The sequence below is a fragment of the Xiphophorus hellerii genome, chromosome 14, assembly GCF_003331165.1.
Source record: "Xiphophorus hellerii strain 12219 chromosome 14, Xiphophorus_hellerii-4.1, whole genome shotgun sequence".
Lineage (NCBI taxonomy): Eukaryota > Metazoa > Chordata > Actinopteri > Cyprinodontiformes > Poeciliidae > Xiphophorus > Xiphophorus hellerii.
In genome coordinates this window covers 7,386,260-7,403,509 of record NC_045685.1, presented here as the reverse complement: position 1 = coordinate 7,403,509, position 17,250 = coordinate 7,386,260, and the positions used below count along the sequence as shown (strand labels likewise).

The window sequence follows — 17,250 nt, the reverse complement described above, 5'->3', positions numbered from 1 at the left end:
TGCTGTTTTTCTCTCATCTCAATAAGCATTTTCAATAATTTCCAATGCTCCGTCATCTTAATATTTGTGCTTTGCTGCTATTTTTGAGAATAAATGGCTTAACTGCAGTTGTTTTCCTTAAAAATGCTGGTGTGCGTCTGACTTCGCAGTTTGTATCGCGAGATTGACGTCAGCAGATCCGTTTAATGATTGTGGCGGGAAAAAAAAAAATCTACAACGCGCTGTGGCGGGAAAAAAAAGCAACGTGGTTAAGACAGGACAGGGGGCGCTGTTGTGCGGCGTGTACTACAATGCACCATAAAATCAAATATAAGTGACCGACTTAACGGGGGGCGGAAAATTGTTTACTTAAATGATTATTCTTATCAAATAAATAAAAACAATAATGTGCAGTCAGGCTGCGTGAAGTTTTATAGCAATGTTTATGATGGCGATGCGTTAATACTCGAAGGGGGAGGGAAGAGGAGCGCAGGAAGAAACGAGGGAGGGGGCTACAAGGAGTTAATTACGACGGGGGGAGGATTTACATTACACTATTATATGCACGTTTTTAAGTAATAATGCCTATAACCTAATTTGTTTTAGTTTACATGATTGCTCGATTTTTTATTATAAAAAGGCCCTCAGTGAAATTATAAGGCAGGCTGCAGCATCTCTCCGTGGTGCTTGGATCTCGGCAGGCGTGGAAAGGGAAGAAGTGCGTTGTTGTTGGTTGACACTCGCCGTCATCGTTATCCGGCCTACTGTGAGGCGAAGCCGGGAGCTGGAGTTTGCAGAAAGGGGGACTCACCATGGCAGTAAACCTGGACAAGGAGGCTTACTACCGCCGAATCAAGAGGCTATACAGCAACTGGAAGGTGATTGTTACCGATGTGACGCGCGGGTCGGACTCAGGGAGCCCGTTGGACTTCACTATAGTTGTAAAAACCGCCGAACCGCTAAGTTAGCCCGTGGGTTTTTCTATGGCGAGTGTTGGTGTGAATGTGTTTGAGCCCGCGACCCTAAAAGCCAGCACGGCACCAGTGGTAGCTATGCTGCCCTGATACACGCCACGGAGCCCCCTCGCAACTTTCTGAAAACTACCCTCTTGTCTTATCTGTCCGTCAGAGCGGCTAGCTACCTCATGTTAGCACAGCAGTCCTCACATTCACCACGTTAGCTAGCCTGCTAGCCGAACTACCTAACCTGTAACGGTGTTGCGGCTGTTCCCTTGATAAACAAATCACATTAAAGCTCTATAAATGCAGCAAAATGTCCATATGGGTCTACGGGACATTAAACAAACTGCAGGTATATTTAGTTCCTGTCGCTTTACATCTCCAGTGTTAACAACATGCTAATGTTAGCTGGCTAATTAGCATCTCAATAACGTCAGCATCCCAGTTACACGTCCAGGGACGACTGTGGGTTTTTTCATTTGGTTTCCCTAATGCGGTTTAATGAGTTTACATTCTTTTACTCCTAGTTTTGTTGTAACATTAAAAAAGTTGCAGCCTTTCGTTATTTTTCTTTTTCTGACTACCTAAAAGTGAGGGAGAATGTGGCGGGGTGAGCAGAGTGTTCATAGTCTCGAGCATAGAGTAATTCAGCACTCATTCTACCCCCGGCTGTTGATGTGCACTGCCACTCAGCTGGCTGAAAATACCCCCATGAATTGTGAAATTGTAATAAAAAAAATAGGAGTTACCCTAACAAAATGTTTGTGTCTACTGTGTTCATAGAATATGGCGAAAATTGCCCTTAGTAGCTATTCAACAACACTTCTCACACTTTTATATTACATTAGCGAATTGTAACAGTGCAGTCTCTGTTGGTGAAAGGTTCCCTAATGGGTTTCAATAAAATAGAAAAAGAAATACCAGAAAACTCGTTAAGCCCGGTGGTTGTGGCGCTCAGCAGTCATTCATCCAGCGGCCCGTTGTGTTTTTGAGTTAAAAAATGTTGATAATTATGTGTAAAGTCTTAAAAAATCCAAACATTTGGAAAAAACAAAAACCTCAAATAAGAAAGGCTAAGCCTGTTGGGGGCACAAGTAAAGCCTGGTGGCCTGCCAGGCTTATAATACACTGGAGGAAACCCTGAATACTTTGGCTTGTATTGCTGCTCATCATTGGTGCAATGTTTGGAATATCCCGCATATTTTCCCAAATTCCAACCTGAACATTCAACTTGGGCATTCCCACATCCAAGCTATGACTTTAGGCACAAATGAAATGCAGCATCACTCTATAAAGACCAGAACTACATGCATTACACATGTGTATTACAATACACATAATTTTAAGTCGTTATTTTAACTAAAGCTGTCTTAATAGTTGATTTTTCTGTTTTCATTTAAAGCATTTTATATGAAGTTGTATCATTCGGCTTCGTCATGTTGTGTGTGTGTGTTCGTGTGTGTTTTCCAGAAAGCGGAGGATGAGTTCGGTAAGGTCGACGCCATTGTGGTTTCCGTGGGAGTCGACGAGGAAATTGTATACGCCAAGTCCACAGCCATACAGGTGAGTGCTTGTGTGAGTGCAGGCCTCAACAACCAAACCCCGCATGATCCCATCAGCGACAGTTAGCAGTACTTAAGAGTCCTGGACACAAACTTTCAATCTGATCTCTAAATTACAGTTTACCTCAAGTCGAAGCTCCGCTCCCGTTTTCTTTAAGCTTTATTTTCATTTACTTAGACTTTGTTGTGCTCGTTTAATCTGATTGTCAGCTGTTTTGTTAATTTTCGTTAGACAGTGGCAGTCTTTTCCCATCTGTTTTCACAGATCACACATATAAGTGCTTTTTTTTTTGTAATTTGTTTGTTGCTGCAGACCTGGCTGTTTGGCTACGAGTTGACCGACACCATCATGGTGTTTTGCGAAACCAAAATAATTTTCCTGGCCAGCAAGAAGAAAGTGGATTTCCTCAAGCAGGTGGCCATAACTAAAGGCAACGAGAACGCTAACGGAGTGCCGCCCATCACGCTACTCACCAGAGAAAAGGTAACAGGGAGATGTCTGGTTGGTTTATGCCGAATGGGACAAGTATTATTATTTTTTTGTAATTGGCGTTTATTCTTTGATTTGATTATGAACAGTCTCGGTGTTGTACAGACAGTTGTGATTGCAACTATTGATGTAAATTCATACATCGTTCCCAAATTTTGCACAAAGTCGCATTTTCACCAGCCATCGCAACTTTTCCGAAAAACCTGACCAGTCGCGCATTTCCTACTTTTCTAACTTCACTTCCTGTTTCGTGATGTTTTTTTGAAAGCCAAAAATGCCAGATGAAAACGTCATGTGTGACGCTAAACTGTAACATTTGCCTTTCTTTTCTTCTTTTTTTTTCCGTTTTTGCAAAAAACCATTTTGAGATGTTAAGTTGAATGGCAGATATGGATTATAATTTTTTTTTTTTTGTGCATTGATCCCTCCCCAGGATATGATTTTATTTGTGTTAAGAGTGCTATTTTAAGAAGGTAGTTGAAAATGTTGTTTGCATTTTAGATATGAACTGTTTTAAAATCATGTCTTTTTTTGGGAAGGTTATTTACAGAAATGTAAACTTTTCTGAAAGACAGTGTTATGGCAAAAGTAATGCCAAAATAAAAAAAAAAATTGAAACTTTTTGAAAAAAGTACCACAGAATTAGCCATTTTAGGCCGCAACAATCACAAAGAACGTAAAATAAATTCTGGAGAGACTTCTTTATTCAAAGAAACTACGCACAATAATAAGCTGCTATAATAAGAGTAGACTGTTGAGCTTGAAGTGAACCCCCATTGATTTGTGTGCATTGAATTTTTTTTGTATCCTGCAAATCCTCTGCCGTCACAAACCACCATGTCTCCTGTGCCGCGCCTCTTCCAGAACGAAAGCAACAAGGGTAACTTTGACAAGATGATCGAAGCCATCAAGGGCAGCAAAGAGGGAAAGACGATAGGCGTGTTCAGCAAGGACAAGTTCCCCGGGGAGTACATGAAGAGCTGGAGCAACTCGCTCAGCGCAGAGGGGCTGGACAGGGTGAGGCGGCGTTCCACACGCCGAGTCGTTCACCGAGGAGAGCGAGGCGACGCGTCGCTTGCTCAACGTTTGGGTTTGTGTGGCGCAGGTGGACATCAGCGCTGTGGTCGCCTACACGATGGCGGTGAAGGAGGACGGAGAGCTCAACCTGATGAAGAAGGCGGCGGCCATCACCGGAGAGGTTTACTCCAAGTTCTTCAAGGAGCGGGTCATGGAGATCGTCGACGCAGATGAGGTGAGAAGATGGACGGCGTTGACATCAGTGTGCGTTTTCAGTGATCACTCGCTGGCTCTGAATCTTGAATTTGCTTTTTGGAGTGACATTGCCACTTTAGTTGCACTGGGCTTTTCCCCACAGTGTATTATAAGCCTGGCAGCCCGCCAGGCTTATAATACAATGCGGGGAAACCCCTTCGTTCTCAATCCGGAGATTCCACAAATAAAAAACAGCCTGTGCAGAATAAAAGCTCTAGGAAGTTCAACACTTTCCTAATTTGATGCTTTAAGTTGGTACTCTATCGACACACACACCGTCTCAGAGTAGTTCCCCTGGACGTTTCTCTTTAATCTTCCGTTTTGCTCTCCTCATCAGAAAGTGCGTCACAGCAAATTAGCCGAGTCTGTGGAGAAAGCTATAGAGGAGAAGAAGTACCTGGGTGGGGCCGACCCGTCCACGGTGGAGATGTGCTACCCTCCCATCATCCAGAGCGGCGGCAACTACAGCCTGAAGTTCAGCGTCGTCAGGTAGACCGTCTTCCCCTCTGCAGGGACTCATTAGTTTCTGCCGTTTTATGCTAGCTAGCGCGACAGAACTAAACTTAAACCACAAACTGAAAGGAGGCGATGGAGTTGAAGGACGTAGTGCACGAATAAGGCCACTAGATGTCGCTCCAACCAATTGGATACCTGCCTGTTTTCTTTAGATGATGCCAACTGTTCTTAGCTGAAAGCTAAGATTTGTTTTTATAATTAACTAAACTTCTACAACTTCTAATTCTGTGATGACAGGAAGTGTTCAACCCATCAGTCCTCCCCATTTTATTTTTCTCTTTACCAGCGACAAAAACCACATTCACTTCGGTGCCATCACGTGTGCCATGGGGATCCGCTACAAGTCCTACTGCTCCAACCTGGTGCGCACGCTCATGGTGGACCCCTCTCAGGAGATGCAGGACAACTACAACTTCCTGCTGCAGGTGGAGGAGGAGCTGCTGAAGGAGCTCAAGCACGGTGAGCGTCTGGAAATGCTCCCAGCTTCTCGGTCTTTACAGCTGAAGCAGTAAAACCGTAAACCGGTGACATCTTTTCCTCCCGCAAGGCATGAAAATCTGCGACGCCTACAACGCCGTCATGGAGTACGTGAAGAAAGAGAAGCCGGACCTCGTGGCGAAGCTGACGAAGAACCTGGGGTAAAGGCAGAGCGGCGCAGCCTCCTCTCAGCGCCGCGTTCATACACCGTCCACACGCTCATGTCTGTGTTTTCTTCCCAGCTTTGCCATGGGCATCGAGTTCAGAGAAGGCTCTCTGGTGTTGAACGCTAAGAACCAGTACAAACTGAAAAAAGGTGAGCACATCAGCTCTACCCTTGGGTTTTACTGCAGTGCCTCTTTGCTAACACCTGCTGTCTCCATCAGGCATGGTGCTGAGCATCAGCCTGGGCCTCTCCGACCTGATCAACAAAGACGCCAAGAAGGAGGAGCAGAAGTACGCCTTGTTCCTCGGCGACACAGTTCAAATTAATGAGGTGAGGTCTTTTTAAAAAAAATAAATATGGATGTTTGATCCAGACCGTCACCTGTTCGCTCTCTGTTAATCAGGACGTCTGCAAATCCTTAAATTGTTCCTTGTTTCGTCTGCTTTAATTTAACTCTGGTTCGATTGCCTAGAAAGTCCGGTTCGTTTGGATAGGCGTGAACGCGAAATAAAAAAACTCCCAAAAAAGCGAACTCTGCCTCTGTTTTGGTTCGGTTGAAGTGAACTCTGGTGCGGTTCGAATGCGAATGCCAAGCAGACCAGAGATCGCTCCAAAACCAGGAAGCGGACTATAGCGCAGGGAATCCTGGCTCCTTTTTACAGCTCTAGAGAAAGCGGTTCTTTTCAACATTTCATAGAACTTCCTTAATGTGAATGTTTTGAAGTCGTTGCTGCTGCGTGAAGTTGTCATGAGTTTTTCTGTTTGATTTGAACCTGGGCATTTTGTCTGGCAGGAAGAGGCCGCCACGATACTCACTCCTGTCAAGAAAAAGATCAAGAACGTGGCCATCTTCTTGAAGGCAGGTTTTCTCTTCGTCTCAATCTTTTTCTTTATTCTGAGCAAGGAAAACGGATCACCAGTAGACTTATCAATCGTTTTTGCTTTTGTTAGAATGACGATGAAGAAGACGAGGAGGAGGAAGGCGATGACGCCGAGGAGCTGCTGGGGAAGGGAGCCCGGAGCGCCGCCCTGCTGGCAGACAGAACCAGAGTGAGTGCGGTCCTCTGTGTTGTTCCTCACCTGACTGCTGATTTAGTGTTTGCGCTGTCCTGATGGTGTGAATGTCTCTGTACTCTATCAGCTACTTGGGAAGGTAAGTATTCAGAGTTTTATCCTAAAATCTCATCAGCTGAACCGATTCAGTGATGTATATATATTTTTAAAAACCCTGCTGATGGGAAAGACTGCCATTTTGATTTCAACAACTTTTACTTGGTTTTTGTGTTTCCAAGTGTTTTTTTCTCCACCACATATCTCGATACAAGTCTGTTTTCTGCATGTATGTTGTGCTGATCATCTTAAAAATAATCATTTGGTTCCTTTAAGTAATGATTTTGTTTTTCTGTGTTATTTTGCAAATGGAACGTAGAACGAGATGACGGCGGAGGAGAAGAGGCGCGCTCACCAGAAGGAGCTGGCCAACAACCTGAACGAGGAGGCCAAGCGGCGCCTGACGGAGCAGAAAGGAGAGCAGCACATCCAGAAGTGAGTGTTGGGAGTTTTGGAAACGTTTCTTCCTCTCATAAATGTATCTAGTTTGCCTTCGGATCAATTAGTCAACTTCGATTAATCAAATTTCATTTGATTAATTGATTTAATCAAGTTAACATTTGATAAGTGTTATCAATTAATCATAAATACTAGATTAATCAAAAATCTGTTATATATCATTAACATGTATCAAATAAACATTTGATTAATCAATGTTATCAATTAATCATAAATACTAGATTAATTGTGATTAATCAAAAATCTGTTATAGATCATTGACATGTATCAAATAAACATTTGATTAATCAATGTTATCAATTAATCGAAAGTATTCAAATAATCACGATTAATTAAAAAAATTATCCATCATTAACATTTGATTAAACAATGTTATCGATTAATCAAAAGTAAGCAATTAATTGTGATTAATCAAAAATCTGTTATTGATCATTAACATGTATCAAATTAACATTTGATTAATCCATGTTATTGATGAATGAAAATCAGATTTTTTTTTTTCAAGATTACATTTTTAGGAAATCAGGATTTTTATTTTATTTTTTCCACTAATGCACTCTGCCGGTTTGCAGAGTTCAGAGTGAGCCAACGTGTGGAGATAAGAACAATGTTGAAAAGTTAGATTCCTCAGCTTGACGATTTTTGAAAAGTTCTCGAATGTCACTGTGGGAAATGTGTGCGAAGCCTGAACCGTCCCTCCATTTCCTCCCAGAGCCAGAAAATCAAACGTGTCGTACAAGAACGTCTCTCAGATGCCCAAAGAGAAGGAAATCAGGGAAATGAAGATTCACATCGACAAGAAATACGAGACGGTTATCATGCCCGTTTTTGGCATCGCCACGCCGTTTCACATCGCAACCATTAAGGTAGCCCCGTACTTTAAAATTCAGACTCCAGCAATTTTTAAAGTAAAATGAATCACTTTAGTCATGCATTTGTGTCTGCTTTTTTTTTAAATGTTTCAGAACATTAGCATGTCTGTAGAGGGCGACTACACCTACCTGAGAATCAACTTCTACGTCCCCGGCAGCTCTCTGGGACGACAGGAGGGAAACATCTTCCCCAATCCCGACGCCACGTTTGTCAAAGAAATGTGAGTATTTCTACAGAAACATAATGCTCTACTATTTTTTTTCTGCAACTGATGATTATTTTAGTAATCAATTATTCAGACGATTAATCGATTAATCAGATAAAATGAAATTGGCACATTTTGCAAATTTTTTATTTAACCACCTAGGAAATACATTACAAATGTAGATAAACAATAAACGACAATAAACAGTTTGTTTTTTTCAAAAAATATAACATTTTATCGCATGTTGTTGCCTGAAATATGACAAGATTCCCTTTGGGAATTTGGACCAGGTGAAGTTAAAATATTTACAGACATAAATATTTCTCTTAAATTTAAGATAGTTATTTTTGTCTTAAATGTATACATATATTTTGACTTAATTCCTGCTTCTTTTTTTTTTTTACCAAATGATTGTTGTTTGAGTCTGTGTACTCCAGTTAACGATTAATCGATGAGTTCAGTAATTGATTCATCACGATGAATCAATTAATCCAGGAGTGAAACCTGCTGTTTTTCTAAATTTGTATAAAGTGGATTTTTCTCATGTCGATGACCTTGCTCGCCCCTCTCTCCCCTCTGTCAGCACGTACCGGGCGTCCAACCTGAAGGCCCCCGGCGACACGTCGGTGCCGTCCACCAACCTGCAGAACGCCTTCCGGATCATCAAGGAGGTCCAGAAGCGCTACAAGACGCGGGAGGCCGAGGAGAAGGAGAAGGAGGGCATCGTGAAGCAGGACTCGCTGGTCATCAACCTGAACCGCAGCAACCCCAAGCTCAAAGACCTCTACATCCGGCCCAACATCGCCCAGAAGAGGATGCAGGGCTCGCTGGAGGCGCACACCAACGGTAGGGAGGGCGGAAGCGTCGCGGCAACGAGGTTCACGGAGGCCGGACGGGACGACGCTGAGTTCTGTCGTTTGTTCTTTTCCCCTCAGGTTTCCGTTTCACGTCGGTACGCGGCGATAAAGTGGACATTCTTTACAACAACATTAAACACGCCATCTTCCAGCCGTGTGACGGGGAGATGATCATCGTCCTACACTTCCACCTAAAGGTACACTTAGTAACTCCTAAAGTAAAACGTAATGAGTTGGCAGAAGTACTCAACGCTATTTTGGCCGATATGATTTATTTAATCATTTATTTTTGACTGAAATGTTTCTAAAAATTGTAACAAAGTTGCTAACTGTGCTACGTTTGGGTGATTTCCGGGCCTTTTCAAAGTAAGATGAGGTCGATTTCTCATGTAAGTATCAGCTGTTTGCAGATCACCCAAAATGAAGAAAATGGGTCCAATTTTTTTCCGGGAAATAAAAAAAGTAGTTCAACTTTTTATTTTTTTTTTTGTGCGAAACATGTTATTCAATGTAGATCCAGAACATAAAATGGATTCTGCACGTTTCTTGTATAGTTTATGAATTCTTTTAGGCTCTATTGAACAAATTTATCCTCGGTTTTAAGGACTGGAGTCGAGTCGCTTTCTTTCAAACACTTGCTAATATTTTTCTAAGTTTAATAAATTAGATAAAACCCGATTTGTGTGCAGGTAAGTCGGCTTTTTAGTAAAAGTTTTTGGATAGACATGGTTCTGTTATTATAAAAGCTTGGTTATAAAAAGGCAAATGCTTTGTGTTGAACATAAGATTTTCCAAAAATAGAGGGCAGTCGGAGGCAGCGGGTTTGAATACTTTTCTCTGTTTCCTCTTCCTCTTTTTGTCCCTTTGCCAAAAACCTGTTGGTTTCTCTTCCAGGGTTTTTTTAATACTATCTCAAAGTGGTTGCTAATTAGCCAACTCCAACCAACGTCTAACCTTCGACCTTTTGGCTTGTCCCCTAGAACGCCATCATGTTCGGCAAGAGGCGCCACACGGACGTGCAGTTCTACACCGAGGTCGGGGAGATCACCACGGACCTGGGCAAACACCAACACATGCACGACAGGGACGACCTGTACGCCGAGCAGATGGAGCGCGAGATGAGGCACAAGCTCAAGTCGGCGTTCAAGAACTTCATCGAGAAGGTGGAGACGCTGACGAAGGAGGAGCTGGAGTTCGAGGTTCCCTTCAGGGACCTGGGGTACGGAAACGGGGATCCGTGAACTGAAAGGAAATGAATGTGGCCTGAAAACAAGGAGGTGTGCTAACAGATGTTTGTCCTCAGGTTCCAGGGCGCCCCCTACAGGAGTACTTGCTTATTACAGCCAACATCCAGTTCCCTCATCAACGTTACAGAATGGGTGAGAACACTGAAAGTTTTGAGATCTAATTCTCATCTTCTTACGGGGGCAGCATCATGTAAAATCAACTTTTACTCAATTTCAAGGCCATAACTAGGAAGTCCTATTTCATTCAAGTCATAAATGTGCAGCATTTTTCAAACAGCTGAAGCTAACTTGGTTACTTCAGTTGATTGGGCTATAAAATGGCGCTATGTGGCTGAAAAATACATAATACCGCCCCTTTAAAAAATATTCAGCACAGTTTTGTTTTGAGTCTAAATCTCGCTGCTTTTAGCCGCCATTCGTGGTGACTCTCGACGAGGTGGAGTTGGTCCATTTCGAGCGCGTTCAGTTCCACCTCAAGAACTTCGACGTCGTCATCGTCTACAAGGACTACAGCAAAAAGGTCACCATGATCAACGCAGTGCCTGTCAACTCCCTGGACCCCATCAAGGAGTGGCTCAAGTACGACACAGTTCAGTTGACTACAGGATTTTGTTTTTCCACTTTTTCACTCATTTTCTTTGTGTGGGTTTTTTTGTTTTGTTTTGTTTTTCAGCTCATGTGACATCAAGTACACAGAAGGAGTCCAGTCTTTGAACTGGACCAAGATCATGAAGACCATCGTTGACGATCCAGAGGGTTTCTTCGAGCAGGGAGGCTGGTCGTTCTTAGACCCAGAGAGCGAGGTGAGCTTTAGCTGCTTACATGATCGAAACAAACTGGATTCACTTTAATTCTTAGATTCAGACTTACTTTATTATAATTGCACAAAGGCACAACAGTAGCTGCGTTTCTGCTGACTGTATAATTGCGCAATTTGACTTAAGTAAATTCGTTTTACGCCAATTAGGAAAAAGCTTGGATGAAGTGTTGGCTGTATCAAAATTGGTTTATTTTGCAAAACTTCAATGGAAATGCTTTGTTTCCACATCACACGAGTCATATAATCAATAACCGAATGTTACTACTGGCGGAAACGACAAAGAAAATGACGACAGGAAGTGGTTGGAGGATCGTGTTTTTTTAATGACTTATCTCGTGAGCAAACTTGTGACTTTAATTTTGTTTCTTATTTTATGAAAACACCTCAATTGCAAAACTGTGTTTTTTTCCCCGACATTAGCAGAATATCAACAAAGGTTTTGCACTAATTTGTAAGGGAAACTTCTGTTCTAAAATAACTAGAATAACCATTATTCAAGTCATAAAATATTGCAAAGTATAAGAGGCAACAATCAAAATAATATTGAACTGTTTAGACTTTTTGGGAGAAAATTCTAGTAGCTTCCTTTGGGTTGTATTGACTTCATCCACACATCTTCCTTGTTGTTTTAGGGAAGCGGCGCAGAGGAAGACTCGGAGTCCGAGATGGAGGACGAAACATTCAACCCGTCTGCCGACGAGGAGGAGGAGGAGGAGGAAGACAGCGACGAAGACTACAGCTCGGAGACGGAAGACTCTGGTACGATACTCCTGCTCCACGTTTTGGCCAAGACTTGTCTCGCCACTCTAAGGCGCGACTGAACTCAACTTCCTGTCTGGGTGCAGATTACAGCGCTTCGCTGGGCAGCGAGGAGGAGAGTGGCAAAGACTGGGACGAGCTGGAGGAGGAGGCCAGGAAAGGTTTGTGTCTGCACATGGTTTCCATGGAGATCCCGCTGCAAAAACACAAAATTTTACCAAGTAATTTTGGTCCAGTACATGTTCGACTGGCAGATTATTCCACTTATTCCTACTTTAAAGGTGAAATAATCTGTAGCTACAGCTTTTTGATCAATATTTGTTTTTTTAAATGATTAAAACAAGCCCCTATAGTTTGCTGAAAAGTTGCTTTTAAGTTAGTTTTTTTTGTTTTTTGTCTGGTGTACTAAGATATTTGCACTAGAATCTAGACCAATATTACTTGGTGAGGTTTTGTGTTTGTGCAGTGTAGCTGCTATTGTTTGTTATCTTTAGTACAAATTACAGTCTTTGGATATTTCCCTAACTTCCTGCGCTGTAATGACAGCAAAGATCAAAATCCTTTGACTTTTTACAACTTCTTTTGAACTTCAGGTAAATCAGATCTGTTTTCCAAATGAAGACTGTTTATAGAGACGCACCAAGATAGAGACTGTTGACCACAATCAGCCAGTTTTCACCTTGATCTGCTGGTTGGAAACTCAAAAATGGGCTCTGGTCACACTCTTCGGTGCGGTCACCCATACCGAGTAAAGAAGATTCTCTTACAGAATCAGAAAGATCAAATGTTTGCGAACAGCTGAGGCTGAAAATTGACAACGATTTCTGACCAATGCAGGATTGAAACACATCGGTTGTTCTAGTAGCAAGATTACAAACCGTTGTCTGGGCTGAATGGTTAAAGAAAAATAATTTGCGCCGTAATCCTGCTTCACATGGGTTCCCCCATCAGCCCAGTGCCTTGGCCTTTGACCCCAAGCTGCAGCTGATGGCCATTGGCACAAAGTCGGCAGCCATTAAAATGTATCCTTTATCGCTGGTGAGCTTCTGTTTCTGTTTACCTTTTTTTTTTTTTTTTTTTTTTTTTTTTTTTGATTGTTGTTACTCCTCAGCTGAAACCTTCCAAGGTGCAAAAGTATTCAGGCCACTTTTTTAATACGTTTTTGTCATTTGAATGTGGTAAACCATCACAATGTAGGGCATTATTGTGAAGTGGAATGACGGTGTCAACATTTTATTAAGTCTGCAAGGCTTATTGACTAAGTGTCTTTCAGCTTTACACAACTGAAAAGCCAGTTGTGTTGCGACTGTTTTTAATCCTCCGCAGTCGTCTGGGTAATTGGTTTCTCCTTCCGCTCTGCAGCTGACAAAGAGAGCCACTATGAAGACGAGGACACTTCCAACAGGAAGAGGAAGGCACGCCCAGCAGCCCCTCCCAGTAAAAAGAAGCGGCGGTCCTAAACTGACTCACACACACACACACACACACACACACTGCCAAACCCATTTTACCATCCCGCCTTTTTCCTTCCTTTCCTTCTGTGGCTATTTTTTTTTTTTTTTTTTCAAAATCACACACACACACACGCCCACCCACACATTTTCAGACAAACAATCTGTACATAGATGTAGAAGGTCTCCCCCCATTTTTCTTCGTCCCTTTTTTGGGGGGTTTGTGAAGTTTCTCGTGACGACAGGAGAACCAGCAGTCACACTTCATTCAACAGCTTTTCATCATGTTCATCCCCAACTTACTCTGTTCTTCAGCCAGCTACTATTTTTGGTTTTTTGGGTTGGTGTGTGTGTGTGTGTGTTCATGGGTTTTTATTGCAAGTTGTTTTCTGTCTAAGATAATATTGGTTTCTTAATATGACGGATAATAAAAGACGGCCTGTCATCCCCTCTGCAAAGTGTTTTTATATAAAACTGAGAAACCTGTGATTCTTCATCTCAACTATTTTTTTTTTTTCCTTTTTCTTCTCTATTAAAATGTGATGACAAACAAGAGCATTCACCTTTCCTGATTGTTTTTGTTTTTCTAATGGACTTTGTAAAGCCCATTGGAACACACACACACACACACACACGCCCACCATCCTCCTCACACTTGTCCTACGTTTCCCTTTTTGTTGTATCACAATAGATGTACTGTTGATTCTGAAAATCTGTTTTTTGTTTTTGTAATAAAATTAAAAGAAAGTAGTTTGTTTCCATTGGGGTTTTCTTCAGATTTTAAGTTATATAAATAGGGTGAAGAGGTATTGAGTTGGCGATGGTGGATGAGGGAACTAGATTTGAGTCTATTTCTAGTTGAGGTGAGGCTGATGGATGAGGTCAAGCAGGAAGCGTCTGCCAGGAAGAGGGACGTGGATTATGACGTTTGCAGATGATACTGTGATGTATTTTGAGCCTGGATTATTGAATGTGTGTGCTCGACTGAAAGATGGTGAAGGTAGCAACGATAGAATACGTGTGAATATGGGGGAGCAAGTGGAACAGCATATCATCTGCATAGAGATGGATGTAGCTGCCTTGGATTAAAACATGGAGTGGAGACGGGTTTCAATACAATGGCAGAATACAAAAATAAATCACTGTTGTATAATAATACAGGAAGCTTAAAAATATTAAAACAAGATGTACAAATTTGGGGAAAATTACTAAAAGTACAAGACAACCATTTCTGGTTGCCATGTTTTACGTCCAGGTGCTCTTGTAGGTCAGGTTCTTTATAACACAGCAGGGTCATTTTATTGTTTAAATATATTTACTCACATTTAAAGAACTGCGTCTGGATATTTTTGCTTATTTTAATTGTACGGAGATTTGAAACTTAGGTGTTGAAGGGAGATACAAAGACGAAAGAGGCCCACAGTCCAAAACTTCTTGATTTTTTTCCCACTCGTTAATTACTGCACAGGTTCCAATGTCTTCCTGTGAGAGTCCTTGACTTCTTGAGCAAACCAGACTATATTTTAAAAATAAAATTCTGGTGAGAATCACATCTTGTTACAAGTGGAAACTCAAGACTATTGCAGTGGGAAAAACAACAACAACTACATTTTACATGTTTTTCTTGAACCAAGAAACTCAAGCTGACATTTTGGCCCTAATAAACAAAATCATCTGTTTCATCTTAAACGTGAAACTGGTGTAAACACCACAAAATGTGAGGGGGTTCAAAGGTCACGAGTATTTCTGCAAGACATTACGAGTGAAATGAATCATTCATGCTGTGCAGACACCTAAAGTCCAGAGGGTGTACAGAATAAACCAGTTACACACGCTGCTGTGTACATTGGTTTCATTTGATGGGAAACTCATTTGAAATAAAGAAGCCGAGTTTCTTCTTCTGTGAAACAGTGCGGCACCGTTTGTTCACCTGCTGTGAGAAAATGTTTATGTTTCCATGCACTTGCAGCCTGTGGTTTCACTGGAGGTTGTTCAAGAGTTCCAGAAAACAAAAGGACATCCTGAATACTTTTTAGAAAAATGTATGAACGCATATTAGTGAAATGATTATATGTGTGTGCACGTCAACATACTGTACAGCCTCTGAGCTGATTCAATTTGTTGTACTATTATTACCTTTTCTCGTCTAGTTTCATTTTCACAGCCGACGTTAATTAGTCGGCTCTCGTGTTGTGATAACTATCAGGTGCAACGACTTCCTGCTGCAAGATTTACTGACGGCAGCGATTGTGAAATATTTGAGCATGATTGCAAAGGAAGCATTTACAGGAAATGGGCAACGCTTCTTTTCCAGCATGGGTTACATGTTTAGCAATAGTTTGAGAGTCACTGGGTTTGGTTTACTGTAAGTCAAACCTGCAGCTTAATTCAGATGAGACAAATTCTTCAAATTTCATCTTGGATCAGGTTTTGTGTAATAAAAAAAAAAAAAAAAAAAAAGGATGTCGCTGTGACCAAAACCGCAAAAGCACAAAATGACAACGGAGAAAACAAACCAACGTGAATAAAATGGAGATTTTTTTGCTATAGAGGCTCAAACCTGCCGCAACTGAAAATAAGTTTCCTCTGAAGTGACGTCCTACAGCCTTTTTTCTATTATTAATACTTCGCTGTTACTGATAACTTCCACACCAAAGAGTGTTGTTGTTCAGAGACCTGGTAGAGTTAAGGTATGGCGTCCTTAAAAAAAAAAATATAATTTTATTTATTTTGTTTTATGACCATGGCATGAGGGTCAAATGTGGCACTTTGCTTTGTGTCAGTTTTCACCACCAGTTGTTTGATTTCATATTTTCATACTTGAAAAGAGATAAGAGAAATCATCTGCCTTATCTGACTATCTATTCACAGATATATATCTGATATAATACATTTATATCAGATACATATCTAAGTGTGTGTGTATAAATATCAAAATACATACACACATTTTCTCTTAAAGCTCCGGTTTACAGGAAAACAGAATCTAACCTTCACTTCTAAAGAAACACAACTTATGTTGCTTGGCATCTGATCGTTCAGGCTTGACCTGCTGGCGTAGAACAGCTGATATGTTTGTTGTGAACAATGTGACTCAGAGAAATACCACGATACGAAACGATAAAAGTATTCAAAAAACAGGGAGGGTCCTGTCGCAGTTTGCAATAAATAGCCTCGTCTGAAGGCTCGGTCAGCTGCACACCTGCTGGAACTCTTAACAGGTAAGAAGATGAGATTGTGTGTTAATCTGTCTCTATGCAGTGTTTGGAAAATGTATCATTCATCTATTGTTTTATCTTTTAAGTTAAAATCTGGTCGAAATTCATTTTCGACAGTTTGCAAAGATATTCACCGTTAGATCCTCTAAACGTTACACCTTTTATCTGTGATTTGTCTGTTCAACCTTTTTTTTTTTTTTGCTGGAGAAACCCATTTAATGTAAGATCAACTTGTTTGGTTAAATATGTTTTTTTTCATCATGAAAGAATCACGTTTACTACAAACAGTCAAACCAGTTTCACAGAAAACGCAGCTCATCGTGACCCGGAGTTATGCAGCATTACGTTTCAGTAAACCAAGGGGAGAGTTGTGACCGGTTTCTTTACACATGTTTGTGCTTCAAGTCATCATGGAGAGACGGTCGTCATGGAGAGAAGGTCGTCTGGGTTAGGAACCTCTGGGGGTCATCTGTGCTGTTGGCAGATGACACAGTTCTTTTTTTTTTTGGCATCTGCAACGAAGACGGCTCATTTCATCGAGCCAAGAACATAAATTCAGCCTTACCTTCCATGTTTTATGGTCGCAATCCGTGTCAGAGAGAATATTTCCACTTCTCTCCTGAAATTTGTTTCCCTTGCGTAGTCCCTGTTCGCTATGCGACTCACTGAGTCTGCTGGCTCAGGTGGGTTTAGGAGTGAGGCAAACCGTCTGATGATTCATCGATGTGTCCAGGATTTGTGTTGTCAGAATCAGCAGATGTTTTAACATCGCTGACTAATTCAGTATAGAAATTACCAATGTGTGGCTGAGTTTAATAACTTAAATATGT

The 17,250-nt window shown here is 41.5% G+C and overlaps 1 protein-coding gene across 2 annotated transcripts; it reads left to right on the top strand.

Moving 5' to 3' along the window:
- Window positions 1-502: 502 nt before the first annotated feature.
- On the top strand, window positions 503-13,952 carry supt16h (SPT16 homolog, facilitates chromatin remodeling subunit). 2 transcript variants are annotated; one of them, XM_032584105.1, is made up of 25 exons: window positions 503-857; window positions 2,409-2,501; window positions 2,814-2,984; window positions 3,855-4,007; window positions 4,096-4,242; window positions 4,600-4,751; window positions 5,065-5,237; window positions 5,326-5,416; window positions 5,498-5,571; window positions 5,642-5,751; window positions 6,215-6,280; window positions 6,373-6,471; window positions 6,563-6,574; window positions 6,851-6,966; window positions 7,703-7,856; window positions 7,956-8,083; window positions 8,652-8,914; window positions 9,004-9,122; window positions 9,906-10,144; window positions 10,229-10,304; window positions 10,582-10,751; window positions 10,846-10,975; window positions 11,625-11,751; window positions 11,838-11,912; window positions 13,114-13,952. In XM_032584105.1, the coding sequence occupies exons 1-25, from the start codon at window positions 792-794 to the stop codon at window positions 13,209-13,211; spliced, it is 3,102 nt and encodes a 1,033-aa protein (XP_032439996.1). In that variant the 5' UTR covers window positions 503-791; the 3' UTR covers window positions 13,212-13,952. The 2 variants fall into 2 exon arrangements, with proteins under 2 accessions (XP_032439996.1, XP_032439997.1); XM_032584106.1 differs by lacking the exon at window positions 6,563-6,574 and having other exon boundaries at window positions 504-857.
- Window positions 13,953-17,250: the final 3,298 nt, after the last annotated feature.